General features: G+C 42.0%; 1 protein-coding gene across 1 annotated transcript in view; it reads left to right on the top strand.

The window, feature by feature from the left end:
• OBSCN (obscurin, cytoskeletal calmodulin and titin-interacting RhoGEF) overlaps nt 1-23,237 on the top strand; it is a 528,918-nt gene that overhangs the window by 140,247 nt on the left and 365,434 nt on the right. The window contains exons 21-22 of the mRNA XM_073676881.1: nt 1,294-1,560; nt 1,725-1,991. Of these exons, the coding sequence (XP_073532982.1) occupies nt 1,294-1,560; nt 1,725-1,991 (534 nt within the window). The remainder of the gene's footprint in view (nt 1-1,293; nt 1,561-1,724; nt 1,992-23,237) is intronic.

Raw genomic sequence — 23,237 nt, 5'->3', positions numbered from 1 at the left:
GCTCTCCTGTCCACACCTCACCACTTGGCCAGCCATACCCTCTCTGATTGTCCTGCCCCTCACCAACTGCTCTCCTGTCCACACCTCACCCCTTGGCAGCCATACCCTCTGTGATTGTCCTGCCGCTCCCTCACTGCTCTCCTGTCCACACCTCACCACTTGGCAGCCATACCCTCTCTGATTGTCCTGCCGCTCCCTTACTGCTCTCCTGTCCACACCTCACCACTCAGCCGGCAATACCCCCTTTGATTATCCTGTTCCCCCTCACTGCTCCCTTGTCCACATCTCACCGCTTGGCAGCCATACCCTCTCTGATTGTCCTGCCCCTCACCCACTGCTCTCCTGTCCACACCTCACCGCTTGGCCAGCCATACCCTCTGTGATTGTCCTGCCCCTCACCCACTGCTCTCCTGTCCACACCTCACCGCTTGGCCAGCCATACCCTCTGTGATTGTCCTACCCCTCACCCACTGCTCTCCTGTCCACACCTCACCACTTGGCCAGCCATACCCTCTCTGATTGTCCTGCCCCTCACCAACTGCTCTCCTGTCCACACCTCACCCCTTGGCAGCCATACCCTCTGTGATTGTCCTGCCGCTCCCTCACTGCTCTCCTGTCCACACCTCACCGCTTGGCAGCCATACCCTCTCTGATTGTCCTGCCGCTCCCTTACTGCTCTCCTGTCCACACCTCACCACTTGGCCAGCCATACCCTCTCTGATTGTCCTGCCGCTCCCTCACTGCTCTCCTGTCCACACTTCACCGCTTGGCCAGCCATACCCTCTCTGATTGTCCTGCCGCTCCCTTACTGCTCTCCTGTCCATACCTCACCACTCAGCCGGCAATACCCCCTTTGATTATCCTGTTCCCCCTCACTGCTCCCTTGTCCACATCTCACCGCTTGGCAGCCATACCCTCTGTGATTGTCCTACCCCTCACCCACTGCTCTCCTGTCCACACCTCACCACTTGGCCAGCCATACCCTCTCTGATTGTCCTGCCCCTCACCCACTGCTCTCCTGTCCACACCTCACCACTTGGCCAGCCATACCCTCTCTGATTGTCCTGCCCCTCACCCACTGCTCTCCTGTCCACACCTCACCACTTGGCCAGCCATACCCTCTCTGATTGTCCTGCCCCTCACCCACTGCTCTCCTGTCCACACCTCACCGCTTGGCAGCCATACCCTCTCTGATTGTCCTGCCGCTCCCTCACTGCTCTCCTGAACACTCGCTCGCTTCTCCACGCCTCTCCTCTTTTCCATCCTCTCCTCATTGGTCACTTTCTATTGTAGAGGCCCCAGTGGTTTTTAAGAAGAAATTGGAAGCTATCACTATAGAAGAGAGACAGAATGTCCGCCTAGAGGCCGAGCTCTCGAAACCCTCCAAAGACGTGAAATGGATGAAGAATGGCATCGTTTTGCAGTCCGGAAACAATATCGAGATCAAATGTGAAGGATGTAAGCACATCCTCATCCTGAAGAATGTCACGTTCGCCGATCGCGGGCTGTACGGCTGTGAGAGCCTTGAAGATTCCACACAAGCCAAGCTCAGCGTGGAGAGTAAGTGTCTGCATAGTTGTATGTAGACAACAGACTTATTTATTATTGATCTGCGGTCATTTAAGGAGGACAACAAGTTCATTCCATGTGCTGCATGGATTAAAATGTGAAGATACGTTACTATCCCAGACAACCCCATCAAATGTGTTAATTTCTATTAACAGTGCGCCAGGTGAAGCTGGTCAGGGGTCTCCGGGACGTGGAAGTTCGTGAGAAGGATTCGGCCACCTTTGAGCTGGAGCTCTCACACGAAGAGGTTGAGGGATCCTGGATGAAGGATGGGGTGAAAGTTAAACCCTCAGAATCCTGCAAGATTATAGTGAAAGGCAAAAAGCATGGACTTGTCCTGTCATCCATAAAGCAGGAGGATGCCGGAACAGTTACCTTCAAATCTGAAGGAATCCAGACGTCAGCCAAACTCACTGTGAAAGGTAAAATCTGTTACATTATAATGAGTAGCACCATGGTGCCAGAAAGGTTCAGTGTAGGTCCAGACTCTCATAACAGTGTCATACACCTGAGAAATAACAGAGTCATACACCCGATAAATGACAGAGCCATACACCTGAGAAATAACAGAGCCATACACCTGAGAAATAACAGAGCCATACACCTGAGAAATAAGAGAGCCATACACCTGAGAAATAACAGAGCCATACACCTGAGAAATAACAGAGCCATACACCTGAGAAATAACAGAGCCATACACCTGAAAAATAACAGAGCCATACACCTGATAAATGAGTCATACACCTGATAAATGAGAGTCATACACCTGAGAAATAAGAGAGCCATACACCTGAGAAATAACAGAGCCATACACCTGAAAAATAACAGAGCCATACACCTGAGAAATAAGAGAGCCATACACCTGAGAAATAAGAGAGCCATACACCTGAGAAATAAGAGAGCCATACACCTGAGAAATAACAGAGCCATACACCTGAGAAATAACAGAGCCATACACCTGAGAAATAACAGAGCCATACACCTGAAAAATAACAGAGCCATACACCTGATAAATGAGAGCCATACCACCTGATAAATGAGAGTCATACACCTGAGAAATAATAGAGCTGTACATCTAAAATGTAACACAACCATACACCCGAGAAATACCAAAACCATACACCCGAGAAATGACAGAGCCATACACCCGAGAAATGACAGAGCCATACACCTGAGAAATAAGAGAGCCATACACCTGAGAAATAACAGAGCCATACACCTGAGAAATATCAGAGCCATACACCTGAGAAATAACAGAGCCATACAACTGAGAAATATCATAGCCATACACCTGAGAAATAAAAGAGCCACACACCTGAGAAAAACAGAGCCATAAACCTGAGAAATATCAGAGCCATACACCTGAGAAATAAGAGAGCCATACACCTGAGAAATAAGAGAGCCATACACCTAAGAAATAACAGAGCATTACACCTGAAAAATAACAGAGCCATACACCTGATAAATGAGAGTCATACACCTGAGAAATAACAGAGCCATACACCTGAGAAATAAGAGAACCATACACCTGAGAAATAGCAGAGCCATACACCTGACAAATAGCAGAGCCATACACCTGAAAAATAACAGAGCCATACACCTGATAAATGAGAGTCATACACCTGAGAAATAACAGAGCAATACACCTGAGAAATAAGAGAACCATACACCTGAGAAATAACAGAGCCGTACACCTGACAAATAGCAGAGCCATACACCTGAAAAATAACAGAGCCATACACCTGATAAATGAGAGTCATACACCTAAGAAATAACAGAGCCATTCACATGAGAAATAACAGAGCCATAAACCTGAGAAATATCAGAGCCATACACCTGAGAAATATCAGAGCCATACACCTGAGAAATATCAGAGCCATACACCTGAGAAATAAGAGAGCCATACACCTGAGAAATAACAGAGCCATACATCTGAGAAATAAGAGAGCCATACACCTGGGAAATAACAGAGCCATAGACCTGAGAAATAACAGAGCTATACAGCGGGGAAATAACAGAGCCATACACCTGAGAAATAACAGAGCCATACACCTGAGAAATAACAGAGCCATACACCTGAGAAATAACAGAGCCACACACCTGAGAAATAACAGAGCCACACACCTGAAAAATAACAGAGCCATTCACATAATAAATAACAGAGCCATAGACCTGAGAAATAACAGAGCCATACACCTAAGAAATAACAGAGCCATACACCTGAGAAATAACAGAGCCATAGACCTGAGAAATAACAGAGCCATACACCTAAGAAATAACAGAGCCATTCACATAAGAAATAACAGAGCTATACAGTCTGTAAATAACAGAGCCATACACCAGAGAAATATCAGAGCCATACACCTGAGAAATAAGAGAGCCAAACACCTGAGAAATAACAGAGCCATAGACCTGAGAAATAACAGAGCCATACACTTGAGAAATAAGAGAGCTATACACCTAAGAAATAACAGAGCCATACACCTGAGAAATAACAGAGCTATACAGCGGGGACATAACAGAGCCATACACCTGAGAAATAAGAGAGCCATACACCTGAGAAATAACAGAGCCATACACCTGAGAAATAACAGAGCCACACACCTGAGAAATAACAGAGCCACACACCTGAGAAATAACAGAGCCACACACCTGAAAAATAACAGAGCCACACACCTGAGAAATAAGAGAGCCATACACCTGAGAAATAAGAGAGCCATACACTTGAGAAATAAGAGAGCCATACACTTGAGAAATAAGAGAGCCATACACTTGAGAAATAAGAGAGCCATACACCTGAGAAATAAGAGAGCTATACACCTGAGAAATAACAGAGCCATACACGTGAGAATTGTCAAAGCCTTACACCTGAGAATTGTCAGAGCCTTACACCTGAGAAATTACAGAGCCATACACTTGATAAATGACAGAGCCATACACCTGAGACATAACAGAGCCATACACCTGAGACATAACAGAGCCATAAACCTGAGAAATAACAGAGCCATAGACCTGAGAAATGACAGAGGCCTACATCTGAGAAATGACAGAGCCATACACCTGAGAAATGACAGAGCCATACAAATGAGAAATGACAGAGCCATATACCCGAGAAATAGCAGAGCCATTCACCTGAGAAATAAGAGAGCCATACACCTGAGAAATAAGAAAGCCATACACCTGAGAAATAACAGAGCCATACAACTGAGAAATATCATAGCCGTACACCTGAGAAATAAAAGAGCCACACACCTGAGAAATAACAGAGCCATACACCTGAGAAATAACAGAGCCATACACCTGAGAAATAAGAGAGCCATACACCTGAGAAATAACAGAGCCATACACCTGAGAAATATCAGAGCCATACACCTGAGAAATATCAGAGCCATACACCTGAGAAATATCAGAGCCATACACCTGAGAAATAAGAAAGCCATACACCTGAGAAATAACAGAGCCATAGACCTGAGAAATAACAGAGCCATACACCTAAGAAATAACAGAGCCATTCACATAAGAAACAACAGAGCTATACAGTGGGTAAATAACAGAGCCATTCACCTGAGAAATAACAGAGCCATACGCCTGAGAAATAACAGAGCAACAGACCTGAGAAATATCAGAGCCATACCCCTGAGAAATATCAGAGCCATACACCGGAGAAATATCAGAGCCATACACCTGGGAAATAACAGAGCCATAGACCTGAGAAATAATAGAGCCATACACTTGAGAAATAAGAGAGCTATACACCTAAGAAATAACAGAGCCATACACCTGAGAAATAACAGAGCTATACAGCGGAGAAATAACAGAGCCATACACCTGAGAAATAACAGAGCCACACACCTGAGAAATAACAGAGCCACACACCTGAGAAATAACAGAGCCACACACCTGAAAAATAGCAGAGCCACACACCTGAAAAATAACAGAGCCACACACCTGAGAAATAAGAGAGCCATACACCTGAGAAATAAGAGAGCCATACACTTGAGAAATAAGAGAGCCATACACCTGAGAAATAAGAGAGCTATACACCTGAGAAATAACAGAGCCATACACGTGAGAATTGTCAAAGCCTTACACCTGAGAATTGTCAGAGCCTTACACCTGAGAAATGACAGAGCCATACACCTGAGAAATAACAGAGCCATACACCTGAGACATAACAGAGCCATACACCTGAGAAATAACAGAGCCATAGACCTGAGAAATGACAGAGGCCTACATCTGAGAAATGACAGAGCCATACACCTGAGAAATGACAGAGCCATGCAAATGAGAAATGACAGAGCCATAAACCCGAGAAATAGCAGAGCCATTCACCTGAGAAATAAGAGAGCCATACACTTGAGATATAAGAAAGCCATACACCTGAGAAATAACAGAGCCATACAACTGAGAAATATCATAGCCATACACCTGAGAAATAAAAGAGCCACACACCTGAGAAATAACAGAGCCACACACCTGAGAAATAACAGAGCCATAAACCTGAGAAATATCAGAGCCATACACCTGAGAAATAAGAGAGCCATACACCTGAGAAATAAGAGAGCCATACACCTAAGAAATAACAGAGCATTACACCTGAAAAATAACAGAGCCATACACCTGATAAATGAGTCATACACCTGAGAAATAACAGAGCCATACACCTGACAAATAGCAGAGCCATACACCTGAAAAATAACAGAGCCATACACCTGATAAATGAGAGTCATACACCTGAGAAATAATAGAGCTGTACATCTAAAATGTAACAGAGCCATACACCTGAGAAATAAAAGAGCCATTCACCTGAAAAATAACGGAACCATACACCTGAGAAATATCAGAGCCATACACCTGAGACATAAGAGAGCCATACACCTGAGAAATGACAGAGCCAAATACCTGAGAAATAACAGAGCCATACACTTGAGAAATAACAGAACCATACACCTGAGAAATAAGAGAGCCATACACCAGAGAAATAAGAGAGCAATACACCTGAGAAATATCAGAGCCATACACCTGAGAAATAACAGAGCCATACACCTGAGAAATAAGAGAGCCATACACCTGAGAAATGACAGAGCCATACACCTCAGAAATAGCAGAGCCATACACCTCGAAAATAACAGAGCCATGCACCTGAGAAATAACAGAGCCATACACCTGAGAAATAAGATAGCCATACACCTGAGAAATAACAGAGCCATACACCTGAGAAATAACAGAGCCATACACCTGAGAAATAACAGAGCCATACACCTGAGAAATAACAGAGCCGTATACCTGAGAAATAAGAGAGCCGTACACCTAAGAAATAACAGAGCCATTCACATGAGAAATAACAGAGCCATAAACCTGAGAAATATCAGAGCCATAAACCTGAGAAATATCAGAGCCATACACCTGAGAAATATCAGAGCCATACACCTGAGAAATATCAGAGCCATACACCTGAGAAATAAGAGAGCCATACACCTGAGAAATAACAGAGCCATAGACCTGAGAAATAACAGAGCCATACACCTGAGAAATAAGAGAGCCATACACCTGAGAAATAACAGAGCCATAGACCTGAGAAATAACAGAGCCATACAGCGGGGAAATAACAGAGCCATACACCTGAGAAATAACAGAGCCATACACCTGAGAAATAACAGAGCCATACACCTGAGAAATAACAGAGCCACACACCTGAGAAATAACAGAGCCACACACCTGAAAAATAACAGAGCCATTCACATAATAAATAACAGAGCCATAGACCTGAGAAATAACAGAGCCATACACCTAAGAAATAACAGAGCCATAGACCTGAGAAATAACAGAGCCATACACCTAAGAAATAACAGAGCCATTCACATAAGAAATAACAGAGCTATACAGTCTGTAAATAACAGAGCCATACACTTGAGAAATAACAGAGCCATACACCTGAGAAATAACAGAGCAACAGACCTGAGAAATAACAGAGCCATAAACCTGAGAAATAACAGAGCCATAAACCTGAGAAATATCAGAGCCATACACCTGAGAAATATCAGAGCCATACACCTGAGAAATATCAGAGCCATACACCTGATAAATAAGAAAGCCATACACCTGAGAAATAACAGAGCCATAGACCTGAGAAATAACAGAGCCATACACCTAAGAAATAACAGAGCCATTCACATAAGAAACAACAGAACTATACAGTGGGTAAATAACAGAGCCATACACCTGAGAAATAACAGAGCCATACGCCTGAGAAATAACAGAGCAACAGACCTGAGAAATATCAGAGCCATACACCGGAGAAATATCAGAGCCTTACACCTGGGAAATAACAGAGCCATAGACCTGAGAAATAATAGAGCCATACACTTGAGAAATAAGAGAGCTATACACCTAAGAAATAACAGAGCCATACACCTGAGAAATAACAGAGCTATACAGCGGAGAAATAACAGAGCCACACACCTGAGAAATAACAGAGCCACACACCTGAGAAATAACAGAGCCACACACCTGAGAAATAACAGAGCCACACACCTGAAAAATAGCAGAGCCACACACCTGAAAAATAAGAGAGCCACACACCTGAGAAATAAGAGAGCCATACACCTGAGAAATAACAGAGCCATACAGCGGGGAAATAACAGAGCCATACACCTGAGAAATAACAGAGCCATACACCTGAGAAATAACAGAGCCATACACCTGAGAAATAACAGAGCCACACACCTGAGAAATAACAGAGCCACACACCTGAGAAATAACAGAGCCACACACCTGAAAAATAACAGAGCCATTCACATAATAAATAACAGAGCCATAGACCTGAGAAATAACAGAGCCGTACACCTAAGAAATAACAGAGCCATAGACCTGAGAAATAACAGAGCCATACACCTAAGAAATAACAGAGCCATTCACATAAGAAATAACAGAGCTATACAGTCTGTAAATAACAGAGCCATACACTTGAGAAATAACAGAGCCATACACCTGAGAAATAACAGAGCAACAGACCTGAGAAATAACAGAGCCATAAACCTGAGAAATATCAGAGCCATACACCTGAGAAATATCAGAGCCATACACCTGAGAAATATCAGAGCCATACACCTGAGAAATAAGAAAGCCATACACCTGAGAAATAACAGAGCCATAGACCTGAGAAATAACAGAGCCATACACGTGAGAATTGTCAAAGCCTTACACCTGAGAATTGTCAGAGCCTTACACCTGAGAAATGACAGAGCCATACACCTGAGAAATAACAGAGCCATACACCTGAGAAATAACAGAGCCATATACCTGAGACATAACAGAGCCATACACCTGAGAAATAACAGAGCCATACACCTGAGAAATGACAGAGGCCTACATCTGAGAAATGACAGAGCCATACACCTGAGAAATGACAGAGCCATACAAATGAGAAATGACAGAGCCATATACCCGAGAAATAGCAGAGCCATACACCTGAGATATAAGAAAGCCATACACCTGAGAAATAACAGAGCCATACAACTGAGAAATATCATAGCCATACACCTGAGAAATAAAAGAGCCACACACCTGAGAAAAACAGAGCCATAAACCTGAGAAATATCAGAGCCATACACCTGAGAAATAAGAGAGCCATACACCTGAGAAATAAGAGAGCCATACACCTAAGAAATAACAGAGCATTACACCTGAAAAATAACAGAGCCATACACCTGATAAATGAGAGTCATACACCTGAGAAATAACAGAGCAATACACCTGAGAAATAAGAGAACCATACACCTGAGAAATAACAGAGCCATACACCTGACAAATAGCAGAGCCATACACCTGAAAAATAACAGAGCCATACACCTGATAAATGAGAGTCATACACCTGAGAAATAACAGAGCAATACACCTGAGAAATAAGAGAACCATACACCTGAGAAATAACAGAGCCGTACACCTGACAAATAGCAGAGCCATACACCTGAAAAATAACAGAGCCATACACCTGATAAATGAGAGTCATACACCTGAGAAATAATAGAGCTGTACATCTAAAATGTAACAGAGCCATACACCTGAGAAATAAAAGAGCCATTCACCTGAAAAATAACGGAACCATACACCTGAGAAATATCAGAGCCATACACCTGAGACATAAGAGAGCCATACACCTGAGAAATGACAGAGCCAAATACCTGAGAAATAACAGAGCCATACACTTGAGAAATAACAGAACCATACACCTGAGAAATAAGAGAGCCATACACCAGAGAAATAAGAGAGCAATACACCTGAGAAATATCAGAGCCATACACCTGAGAAATAACAGAGCCATACACCTGAGAAATAAGAGAGCTGTACACCTAAGAAATAACAGAGCCATTCACATGAGAAATAACAGAGCCATAAACCTGAGAAATATCAGAGCCATACACCTGAGAAATATCAGAGCCATACACCTGAGAAATATCAGAGCCATACACCTGAGAAATAAGAGAGCCATACACCTGAGAAATAACAGAGCCATAGACCTGAGAAATAACAGAGCCATACATCTGAGAAATAAGAGAGCCATACACCTGGGAAATAACAGAGCCATAGACCTGAGAAATAACAGAGCTATACAGCGGGGAAATAACAGAGCCATACACCTGAGAAATAACAGAGCCATACACCTGAGAAATAACAGAGCCATACACCTGAGAAATAACAGAGCCACACACCTGAGAAATAACAGAGCCACACACCTGAAAAATAACAGAGCCATTCACATAATAAATAACAGAGCCATAGACCTGAGAAATAACAGAGCCATACACCTAAGAAATAACAGAGCCATACACCTGAGAAATAACAGAGCCATAGACCTGAGAAATAACAGAGCCATACACCTAAGAAATAACAGAGCCATTCACATAAGAAATAACAGAGCTATACAGTCTGTAAATAACAGAGCCATACACCAGAGAAATATCAGAGCCATACACCTGAGAAATAAGAGAGCCAAACACCTGAGAAATAACAGAGCCATACACCTGAGAAATAACAGAGCCATACACCTGAGAAATAACAGAGCCGTATACCTGAGAAATAAGAGAGCTGTACACCTAAGAAATAACAGAGCCATTCACATGAGAAATAACAGAGCCATAAACCTGAGAAATATCAGAGCCATACACCTGAGAAATATCAGAGCCATACACCAGAGAAATATCAGAGCCATACACCTGAGAAATAAGAGAGCCAAACACCTGAGAAATAACAGAGCCATAGACCTGAGAAATAACAGAGCCATACACTTGAGAAATAAGAGAGCTATACACCTAAGAAATAACAGAGCCATACACCTGAGAAATAACAGGCTATACAGCGGGGACATAACAGAGCCATACACCTGAGAAATAAGAGAGCCATACACCTGAGAAATAACAGAGCCATACACCTGAGAAATAACAGAGCCACACACCTGAGAAATAACAGAGCCACACACCTGAGAAATAACAGAGCCACACACCTGAAAAATAACAGAGCCACACACCTGAGAAATAAGAGAGCCATACACCTGAGAAATAAGAGAGCCATACACTTGAGAAATAAGAGAGCCATACACTTGAGAAATAAGAGAGCCATACACTTGAGAAATAAGAGAGCCATACACCTGAGAAATAAGAGAGCTATACACCTGAGAAATAACAGAGCCATACACGTGAGAATTGTCAAAGCCTTACACCTGAGAATTGTCAGAGCCTTACACCTGAGAAATTACAGAGCCATACACTTGATAAATGACAGAGCCATACACCTGAGAAATAACAGAGCCATGCACCTGAGAATTGTCAGAGCCATACACCTGAGAAATAACAGACCCATACACCTGAGAATTGTCAGAGCCTTACACCTGATAAATGACAGAGCCATGCACTTGATAAATAACAGAGCCATACACCTGAGAAATAACAAAGCCAAACACCTGAGAATTTTCAAAGCCTTACACTTGATAAATGACAGAGCCATACACCTGAGAAATAAGAGCCATACACCTGAGAAATAACAGAGCCATGCACCTGAGAATTGTCAGAGCCATACACCTGAGAAATAACAGACCCATACACCTGAGAATTGTCAGAGCCTTACACCTGATAAATGAGAGAGCCATGCACTTGATAAATAACAGAGCCATACACCTGAGAAATAACAAAGCCATACACCTGAGAAATGAGAGAGCCATACACCTGAGAAATGAGAGAGCCATACACCTGAGAAATGAGAGAGCCATACACCTGAGAAGTAACAGAGCCATACACCTAAGAAATGACAGAGCCATACACATGAGAATTGAAAGAGCCATGCACCTGAGAAATATCAGAGCCATACACCTGAGAAATATCAGACCCATACACCTGAGAAATAAAAGAGCCATACACCTGAGAAATAAAAGAGCCATACACCTGAGAAATATCAGAGACATATACATGAGAAATATCAGAGCTATACACCTGAGAAATAAGAAAGCCATACACCTGAGAAATAACAGAGCCATACACCTGAGAAATATCAGAGCCATACACCTGAGAAATATCAGAGCCATACACCTGAGAAATAAGAGACATACACCTGAGAAATAACAGAGCCATACACCTGAGAAATAACAGAGCCACACACCTGAGAAATATCAGAGCCATACACCTGAGAAATAAGAGAGCCATACACCTGAGAAATGACAAAGCCACACACGTGAGAAATAACAGAGCCATACACCTGAGAAATGACAGAGCCACACACGTGAGAAATAACAGAGCCATACACCTGAGAAATAACAGAGCCATACACTTGAGAAATAAGAGAGCCATACACCTGAGAAATAACAGAGCCATACACCTGAGAAATAAGAGAGCCATACACCTGAGAAATATCAGAGCCATACACCTGAGAAATATCAGAGCCATACACCTGAGAAATAAGAGACATACACCTGAGAAATAACAGAGCCATACACCTGAGAAATAACAGAGCCACACACCTGAGAAATATCAGAGCCATACACCTGAGAAATAAGAGAGCCATACACCTGAGAAATGACAAAGCCACACACGTGAGAAATAACAGAGCCATACACCTGAGAAATGACAGAGCCACACACGTGAGAAATAACAGAGCCATACACCTGAGAAATAACAGAGCCATACACTTGAGAAATAAGAGAGCCATACACCTGAGAAATAACAGAGCCATACACCTGAGAAATAAGAGAGCCATACACCTGAGAAATATCAGAGCCATACACCTGAGAAATATCAGAGCCATACACCTGAGAAATAAGAGAGCCATACACCTGAGAATTGTCAGAGCCTTACAACTGAGAAATGACAGAGCCATACACCTGAGAAATAACAGAGCCATACACCTGAGAAATAACAGAGCCATACACCTGAGAAATAACAGAGCCGTACACCTGAGAAATATCAAAGCCATACACCTGAGAAATATCAGAGCCATACACCTGAGAAATATCAGAGCCTTACACCTGAGAAATAAGAGAGCCATACACCTGAGAATTGTCAGAGCCATACATCTGAGAAATAAGAGAGCCATACACCTGAGAAATAAGAGAGCCATACACCTAAGAAATAAGAGAGCCATATACCTGAGAAATAACAGAGCCATATACCTGAGAAATAACAGAGCCATACACCTGAGAAATAAGAGAGCCATACACCTGAGAAATGTTAGAGCCATACACCTGAGAAATAAGAGAGCCATACACCTGAGAAATAACAGAGCCATAGACCTGAGAAATAACAGAGCCATACACCTGAGAAATAAGAGAGCCATACACCTGGTAAATAACAGAGCCATAGACCTGAGAAATAACAGAGCCATACAGCGGGGAAATAACAGAGCCATACACCTGAGAAATAACAGAGCCATACACCTGAGAAATAACAGAGCCATACACCTGAGAAATAACAGAGCCATACACCTGAGAAATAACAGAGCCACACACCTGAGAAATAACAGAGCCATTCACATAATAAATAACAGAGCCATAGACCTGAGAAATAACAGAGCCATACACCTAAGAAATAACAGAGCCATAGACCTGAGAAATAACAGAGCCATACACCTAAGAAATAACAGAGCCATTCACATAAGAAATAACAGAGCTATACAGTCTGTAAATAACAGAGCCATACACTTGAGAAATAACAGAGCCATACACCTGAGAAATAACAGAGCAACAGACCTGAGAAATAACAGAGCCATAAACCTGAGAAATAACAGAGCCATAAACCTGAGAAATATCAGAGCAATACACCTGAGAAATATCAGAGCCATACACCTGAGAAATATCAGAGCCATACACCTGAGAAATAAGAAAGCCATACACCTGAGAAATAACAGAGCCATAGACCTGAGAAATAACAGAGCCATACACCTAAGAAATAACAGAGCCATTCACATAAGAAACAACAGAACTATACAGTGGGTAAATAACAGAGCCATACACCTGAGAAATAACAGAGCCATACGCCTGAGAAATAACAGAGCAACAGACCTGAGAAATATCAGAGCCATACACCGGAGAAATATCAGAGCCATACACCTGGGAAATAACAGAGCCATAGACCTGAGAAATAATAGAGCCATACACTTGAGAAATAAGAGAGCTATACACCTAAGAAATAACAGAGCCATACAGCGGGGAAATAACAGAGCCATACACCTGAGAAATAACAGAGCCATACACCTGAGAAATAACAGAGCCATACACCTGAGAAATAACAGAGCCACACACCTGAGAAATAACAGAGCCACACACCTGAGAAATAACAGAGCCACACACCTGAAAAATAACAGAGCCATTCACATAATAAATAACAGAGCCATAGACCTGAGAAATAACAGAGCCATACACCTAAGAAATAACAGAGCCATAGACCTGAGAAATAACAGAGCCATAGACCTGAGAAATAACAGAGCCATACACCTAAGAAATAACAGAGCCATTCACATAAGAAATAACAGAGCTATACAGTCTGTAAATAACAGAGCCATACACTTGAGAAATAACAGAGCCATACACCTGAGAAATAACAGAGCAACAGACCTGAGAAATAACAGAGCCATAAACCTGAGAAGTATCAGAGCCATACACCTGAGAAATATCAGAGCCATACACCTGAGAAATATCAGAGCCATAAACCTGAGAAATAAGAAAGCCATACACCTGAGAAATAACAGAGCCATAGACCTGAGAAATAACAGAGCCATACACGTGAGAATTGTCAAAGCCTTACACCTGAGAATTGTCAGAGCCTTACACCTGAGAAATGACAGAGCCATACACCTGAGAAATAACAGAGCCATACACCTGAGAAATAACAGAGCCATATACCTGAGACATAACAGAGCCATACACCTGAGAAATGACAGAGCCATACACCTGAGAAATGACAGAGGCCTACATCTGAGAAATGACAGAGCCATACACCTGAGAAATGACAGAGCCATACAAATGAGAAATGACAGAGCCATATACCCGAGAAATAGCAGAGCCATACACCTGAGATATAAGAAAGCCATACACCTGAGAAATAACAGAGCCATACAACTGAGAAATATCATAGCCATACACCTGAGAAATAAAAGAGCCACACACCTGAGAAAAACAGAGCCATAAACCTGAGAAATATCAGAGCCATACACCTGAGAAATAAGAGAGCCATACACCTGAGAAATAAGAGAGCCATACACCTAAGAAATAACAGAGCATTACACCTGAAAAATAACAGAGCCATACACCTGATAAATGAGAGTCATACACCTGAGAAATAACAGAGCAATACACCTGAGAAATAAGAGAACCATACACCTGAGAAATAACAGAGCCATACACCTGACAAATAGCAGAGCCATACACCTGAAAAATAACAGAGCCATACACCTGATAAATGAGAGTCATACACCTGAGAAATAACAGAGCAATACACCTGAGAAATAAGAGAACCATACACCTGAGAAATAACAGAGCCGTACACCTGACAAATAGCAGAGCCATACACCTGAAAAATAACAGAGCCATACACCTGATAAATGAGAGTCATACACCTGAGAAATAATAGAGCTGTACATCTAAAATGTAACAGAGCCATACACCTGAGAAATAAAAGAGCCATTCACCTGAAAAATAACGGAACCATACACCTGAGAAATATCAGAGCCATACACCTGAGACATAAGAGAGCCATACACCTGAGAAATGACAGAGCCAAATACCTGAGAAATAACAGAGCCATACACTTGAGAAATAACAGAACCATACACCTGAGAAATAAGAGAGCCATACACCAGAGAAATAAGAGAGCAATACACCTGAGAAATATCAGAGCCATACACCTGAGAAATAACAGAGCCATACACCTGAGAAAAAAGAGAGCCATACACCTGAGAAATGACAGAGCCATACACCTCAGAAATAGCAGAGCCATACACCTCGGAAATAACAGAGCCATGCACCTGAGAAATAACAGAGCCATACACCTGAGAAATAAGATAGCCATACACCTGAGAAATAACAGAGCCATACACCTGAGAAATAACAGAGCCATACACCTGAGAAATAACAGAGCCATATACCTGAGAAATAAGAGAGCTGTACACCTAAGAAATAACAGAGCCATTCACATGAGAAATAACAGAGCCATAAACCTGAGAAATATCAGAGCCATACACCTGAGAAATATCAGAGCCATACACCTGAGAAATATCAGAGCCATACACCTGAGAAATAAGAGAGCCATACACCTGAGAAATAACAGAGCCATAGACCTGAGAAATAACAGAGCCATACATCTGAGAAATAAGAGAGCCATACACCTGGGAAATAACAGAGCCATAGACCTGAGAAATAACAGAGCTATACAGCGGGGAAATAACAGAGCCATACACCTGAGAAATAACAGAGCCATACACCTGAGAAATAACAGAGCCACACACCTGAGAAATAACAGAGCCACACACCTGAAAAATAACAGAGCCATTCACATAATAAATAACAGAGCCATAGACCTGAGAAATAACAGAGCCATACACCTAAGAAATAACAGAGCCATACACCTGAGAAATAACAGAGCCATAGACCTGAGAAATAACAGAGCCATACACCTAAGAAATAACAGAGCCATTCACATAAGAAATAACAGAGCTATACAGTCTGTAAATAACAGAGCCATACACCAGAGAAATATCAGAGCCATACACCTGAGAAATAAGAGAGCCAAACACCTGAGAAATAACAGAGCCATACACCTGAGAAATAACAGAGCCATACACCTGAGAAATAACAGAGCCGTATACCTGAGAAATAAGAGAGCTGTACACCTAAGAAATAATAGAGCCATTCACATGAGAAATAACAGAGCCATAAACCTGAGAAATATCAGAGCCATACACCTGAGAAATATCAGAGCCATACACCAGAGAAATATCAGAGCCATACACCTGAGAAATAAGAGAGCCAAACACCTGAGAAATAACAGAGCCATAGACCTGAGAAATAACAGAGCCATACACTTGAGAAATAAGAGAGCTATACACCTAAGAAATAACAGAGCCATACACCTGAGAAATAACAGGCTATACAGCGGGGACATAACAGAGCCATACACCTGAGAAATAAGAGAGCCATACACCTGAGAAATAACAGAGCCATACACCTGAGAAATAACAGAGCCACACACCTGAGAAATAACAGAGCCACACACCTGAGAAATAACAGAGCCACACACCTGAGAAATAACAGAGCCACACACCTGAGAAATAAGAGAGCCATACACCTGAGAAATAAGAGAGCCATACACTTGAGAAATAAGAGAGCCATACACTTGAGAAATAAGAGAGCCATACACTTGAGAAATAAGAGAGCCATACACTTGAGAAATAAGAGAGCCATACACCTGAGAAATAAGAGAGCTATACACCTGAGAAATAACAGAGCCATACACGTGAGAATTGTCAAAGCCTTACACCTGAGAATTGTCAGAGCCTTACACCTGAGAAATTACAGAGCCATACACTTGATAAATGACAGAGCCATACACCTGAGAAATAACAGAGCCATGCACCTGAGAATTGTCAGAGCCATACACCTGAGGAATAACAGACCCATACACCTGAGAATTGTCAGAGCCTTACACCTGATAAATGACAGAGCCATGCACTTGATAAATAACAGAGCCATACACCTGAGAAATAACAAAGCCAATCACCTGAGAATTTTCAAAGCCTTACACTTGATAAATGACAGAGCCATACACCTGAGAAATAACAGAGCCATACACCTGAGAAATAACAGAGCCATGCACCTGAGAATTGTCAGAGCCATACACCTGAGAAATAACAGACCCATACACCTGAGAATTGTCAGAGCCTTACACCTGATAAATGAGAGAGCCATGCACTTGATAAATAACAGAGCCATACACCTGAGAAATAACAAAGCCATACACCTGAGAAATGAGAGAGCCATACACCTGAGAAATGAGAGAGCCATACACCTGAGAAATGAGAGAGCCATACACCTGAGAAGTAACAGAGCCATACACCTAAGAAATGACAGAGCCATACACATGAGAATTGAAAGAGCCATGCACCTGAGAAATATCAGAGCCATACACCTGAGAAATATCAGACCCATACACCTGAGAAATAAAAGAGCCATACACCTGAGAAATAAAAGAGCCATACACCTGAGAAATATCAGAGACATATACATGAGAAATATCAGAGCTATACACCTGAGAAATAAGAAAGCCATACACCTGAGAAATAACAGAGCCATACACCTGAGAAATATCAGAGCCATACACCTGAGAAATAAGAGACATACACCTGAGAAATAACAGAGCCATACACCTGAGAAATAACAGAGCCACACACCTGAGAAATATCAGAGCCATACACCTGAGAAATAAGAGAGCCATACACCTGAGAAATGACAAAGCCACACACGTGAGAAATAACAGAGCCATACACCTGAGAAATGACAGAGCCACACACGTGAGAAATAACAGAGCCATACACCTGAGAAATAACAGAGCCATACACCTGAGAAATAAGAGAGCCATACACCTGAGAAATAAGAGAGCCATACACCTGAGAAATATCAGAGCCATACACCTGAGAAATATCAGAGCCGTACACCTGAGAAATAAGAGAGCCATACACCTGAGAATTGTCAGAGCCTTACAACTGAGAAATGACAGAGCCATACACCTGAGAAATAACAGAGCCATACACCTGAGAAATAACAGAGCCATACACCTGAGAAATAACAGAGCCGTACACCTGAGAAATATCAAAGCCATACACCTGAGAAATATCAGAGCCATACACCTGAGAAATATCAGAGCCTTACACCTGAGAAATAAGAGAGCCATACACCTGAGAATTGTCAGAGCCATACATCTGAGAAATAAGAGAGCCATACACCTGAGAAATAAGAGAGCCATACACCTAAGAAATAAGAGAGCCATATACCTGAGAAATAACAGAGCCATATACCTGAGAAATAACAGAGCCATACACCTGAGAAATAAGAGAGCCATACACCTGAGAAATATTAGAGCCATACACCTGAGAAATATTAGAGCCATACACCTGAGAAATATCAAAGCCATACACCTAAGAAATATCAGAGACATACACATGAGAAATAACAGAGCCATACACCTGAGAAATAAGAATGCCATACACCTGAGATATAACATAGCCATACCCCTGAGAAATAACAGAACCACACACCTGAGTAATATCAGAGCCATACACCTGAGAAATAAGAGAGCCATACACCTGAGAAATAAGAGAGCCATACACCTGAGAAATAACAGAGCCATACACCTGAGAAATAAGAATGCCATACACCTGAGATATAACATGGCCATACCCCTGAGAAATAACAGAGCCACACACCTGAGAAATATCAGAGCCATACACCTGAGAAATAAGAGAGCCATACACCTGAGAAATAAGAGAGCCATACACCTGAGAAATAAGAGAGCCATACACCTGAGAAATAAGAGAGCCATACACCTGAGAAATAAGAGAGCCATACACCTGAGAAATAAGAGAGCCATACACCTGAGAAATAAGAGAGCCTTAAACCTGAGAAATAAGAGAGCCATACACCTGAGAAATAACAGAGCCATACACCTAAGAAATAACAGAGCCATACACCTGAGAAATAAGAGAGCCATACACCTGAGAAATAAGAGAGCCATACACCTGAGATATAACATAGCTATACACCTGAGAAATATCAGAGCCATACACCTGAGAAATATCAGAGCCATACACCTGAGAAATAAGAGAGCCATACACCTGAGAAATAAGAGAGCCATACACCTGAGAATTGTCAGAGCCTTACAACTGAGAAATGACAGAGCCATACACCTGAGAAATAACAGAGCCATACACCTGAGAAATATCAGAGCCATACACCTGAGAAATAAGAGAGCCATACACCTGAGAAATAAGAAAGCCATACACCTGAGAAATAACAGAGCCATACACCTGAGAAATAACAGAGCCACACACCTGAGAAATATCACAGCCATACACCTGAGAAATAACAGAGCCACACACCTGAGAAATATCAGAGCCATACACCTGAGAAATAAGAGAGCCATACACCTGAAAAATGACAGAGCCACACACGTGAGAAATAACAGAGCCATACACCTGAAAAATAACAGAGCCATACACCTGAGAAAAAAGAGAGCCATACACCTGAGAAAAAAGAGAGCCATACACCTGAGAAATATCAGAGCCATACACCTGAGAAATATCAGAGCCATACACCTGAGAAATATCAGAGCCATACACCTGAGAAATATCAGAGCCATACACCTGAGAAATAAGAGAGCCATACACCTGAGAAATAAGAGAGCCATACACCTGAGAATTGTCAGAGCCTTACAACTGAGAAATGACAGAGCCATACACCTGAGAAATAACAGAGCCATACACCTGAGAAATAACAGAGCCATACACCTGAGAAATAACAGAGCCATACACCTGAGAAATAACAGAGCCATACACCTGAGAAATATCAAAGCCATACACCTGAGAAATAACAGAGCCATACACCTGAGAAATGACAGAGCCACACACGTGAGAAATAACAGAGCCATACACCTGAGAAATAACAGAGCCATACACCTGAGAAATAAGAGAGCCATACACCTGAGAAATAAGAGAGCCATACACCTGAGAAATATCAGAGCCATACACCTGAGAAATATCAGAGCCATACACCTGAGAAATAAGAGAGCCATACACCTGAGAATTGTCAGAGCCTTACAACTGAGAAATGACAGAGCCATACACCTGAGACATAACAGAGCCATACACCTGAGAAATAACAGAGCCATACACCTGAGAAATAACAGAGCCATACACCTGAGAAATAAGAAAGCCATACACCTGAGAAATAACAGAGCCATAGACCTGAGAAATAACAGAGCCATACACCTAAGAAATAACAGAGCCATTCACATAAGAAACAACAGAACTATACAGTGGGTAAATAACAGAGCCATACACCTGAGAAATAACAGAGCCATACGCCTGAGAAATAACAGAGCAACAGACCTGAGAAATATCAGAGCCATACACCGGAGAAATATCAGAGCCATACACCTGGGAAATAACAGAGCCATAGACCTGAGAAATAATAGAGCCATACACTTGAGAAATAAGAGAGCTATACACCTAAGAAATAACAGAGCCATACAGCGGGGAAATAACAGAGCCATACACCTGAGAAATAACAGAGCCATACACCTGAGAAATAACAGAGCCATACACCTGAGAAATAACAGAGCCACACACCTGAGAAATAACAGAGCCACACACCTGAGAAATAACAGAGCCACACACCTGAAAAATAACAGAGCCATTCACATAATAAATAACAGAGCCATAGACCTGAGAAATAACAGAGCCATACACCTAAGAAATAACAGAGCCATAGACCTGAGAAATAACAGAGCCATACACCTAAGAAATAACAGAGCCATTCACATAAGAAATAACAGAGCTATACAGTCTGTAAATAACAGAGCCATACACTTGAGAAATAACAGAGCCATACACCTGAGAAATAACAGAGCAACAGACCTGAGAAATAACAGAGCCATAAACCTGAGAAATATCAGAGCCATACACCTGAGAAATATCAGAGCCATACACCTGAGAAATATCAGAGCCATACACCTGAGAAATAAGAAAGCCATACACCTGAGAAATAACAGAGCCATAGACCTGAGAAATAACAGAGCCATACACGTGAGAATTGTCAAAGCCTTACACCTGAGAATTGTCAGAGCCTTACACCTGAGAAATGACAGAGCCATACACCTGAGAAATAACAGAGCCATACACCTGAGAAATAACAGAGCCATATACCTGAGACATAACAGAGCCATACACCTGAGAAATAACAGAGCCATACACCTGAGAAATGACAGAGGCCTACATCTGAGAAATGACAGAGCCATACACCTGAGAAATGACAGAGCCATACAAATGAGAAATGACAGAGCCATATACCCGAGAAATAGCAGAGCCATACACCTGAGATATAAGAAAGCCATACACCTGAGAAATAACAGAGCCATACAACTGAGAAATATCATAGCCATACACCTGAGAAATAAAAGAGCCACACACCTGAGAAAAACAGAGCCATAAACCTGAGAAATATCAGAGCCATACACCTGAGAAATAAGAGAGCCATACACCTGAGAAATAAGAGAGCCATACACCTAAGAAATAACAGAGCATTACACCTGAAAAATAACAGAGCCATACACCTGATAAATGAGAGTCATACACCTGAGAAATAACAGAGCAATACACCTGAGAAATAAGAGAACCATACACCTGAGAAATAACAGAGCCATACACCTGACAAATAGCAGAGCCATACACCTGAAAAATAACAGAGCCATACACCTGATAAATGAGAGTCATACACCTGAGAAATAACAGAGCAATACACCTGAGAAATAAGAGAACCATACACCTGAGAAATAACAGAGCCGTACACCTGACAAATAGCAGAGCCATACACCTGAAAAATAACAGAGCCATACACCTGATAAATGAGAGTCATACACCTGAGAAATAATAGAGCTGTACATCTAAAATGTAACAGAGCCATACACCTGAGAAATAAAAGAGCCATTCACCTGAAAAATAACGGAACCATACACCTGAGAAATATCAGAGCCATACACCTGAGACATAAGAGAGCCATACACCTGAGAAATGACAGAGCCAAATACCTGAGAAATAACAGAGCCATACACTTGAGAAATAACAGAACCATACACCTGAGAAATAAGAGAGCCATACACCAGAGAAATAAGAGAGCAATACACCTGAGAAATATCAGAGCCATACACCTGAAAAAATAACAGAGCCATACACCTGAGAAAAAAGAGAGCCATACACCTGAGAAATGACAGAGCCATACACCTCAGAAATAGCAGAGCCATACACCTCGGAAATAACAGAGCCATGCACCTGAGAAATAACAGAGCCATACACCTGAGAAATAAGATAGCCATACACCTGAGAAATAACAGAGCCATACACCTGAGAAATAACAGAGCCAT

The sequence above is a fragment of the Phyllobates terribilis genome, unplaced genomic scaffold (assembly GCF_046119375.1).
Source record: "Phyllobates terribilis strain yellow unplaced genomic scaffold, ASM4611937v1 Scaffold_4__5_contigs__length_816908805, whole genome shotgun sequence".
Taxonomy (NCBI): Eukaryota; Metazoa; Chordata; class Amphibia; order Anura; family Dendrobatidae; genus Phyllobates; species Phyllobates terribilis.
Note: the sequence above shows the minus strand (reverse complement) of the source record. Positions and strands in the feature narration are given on the sequence as shown.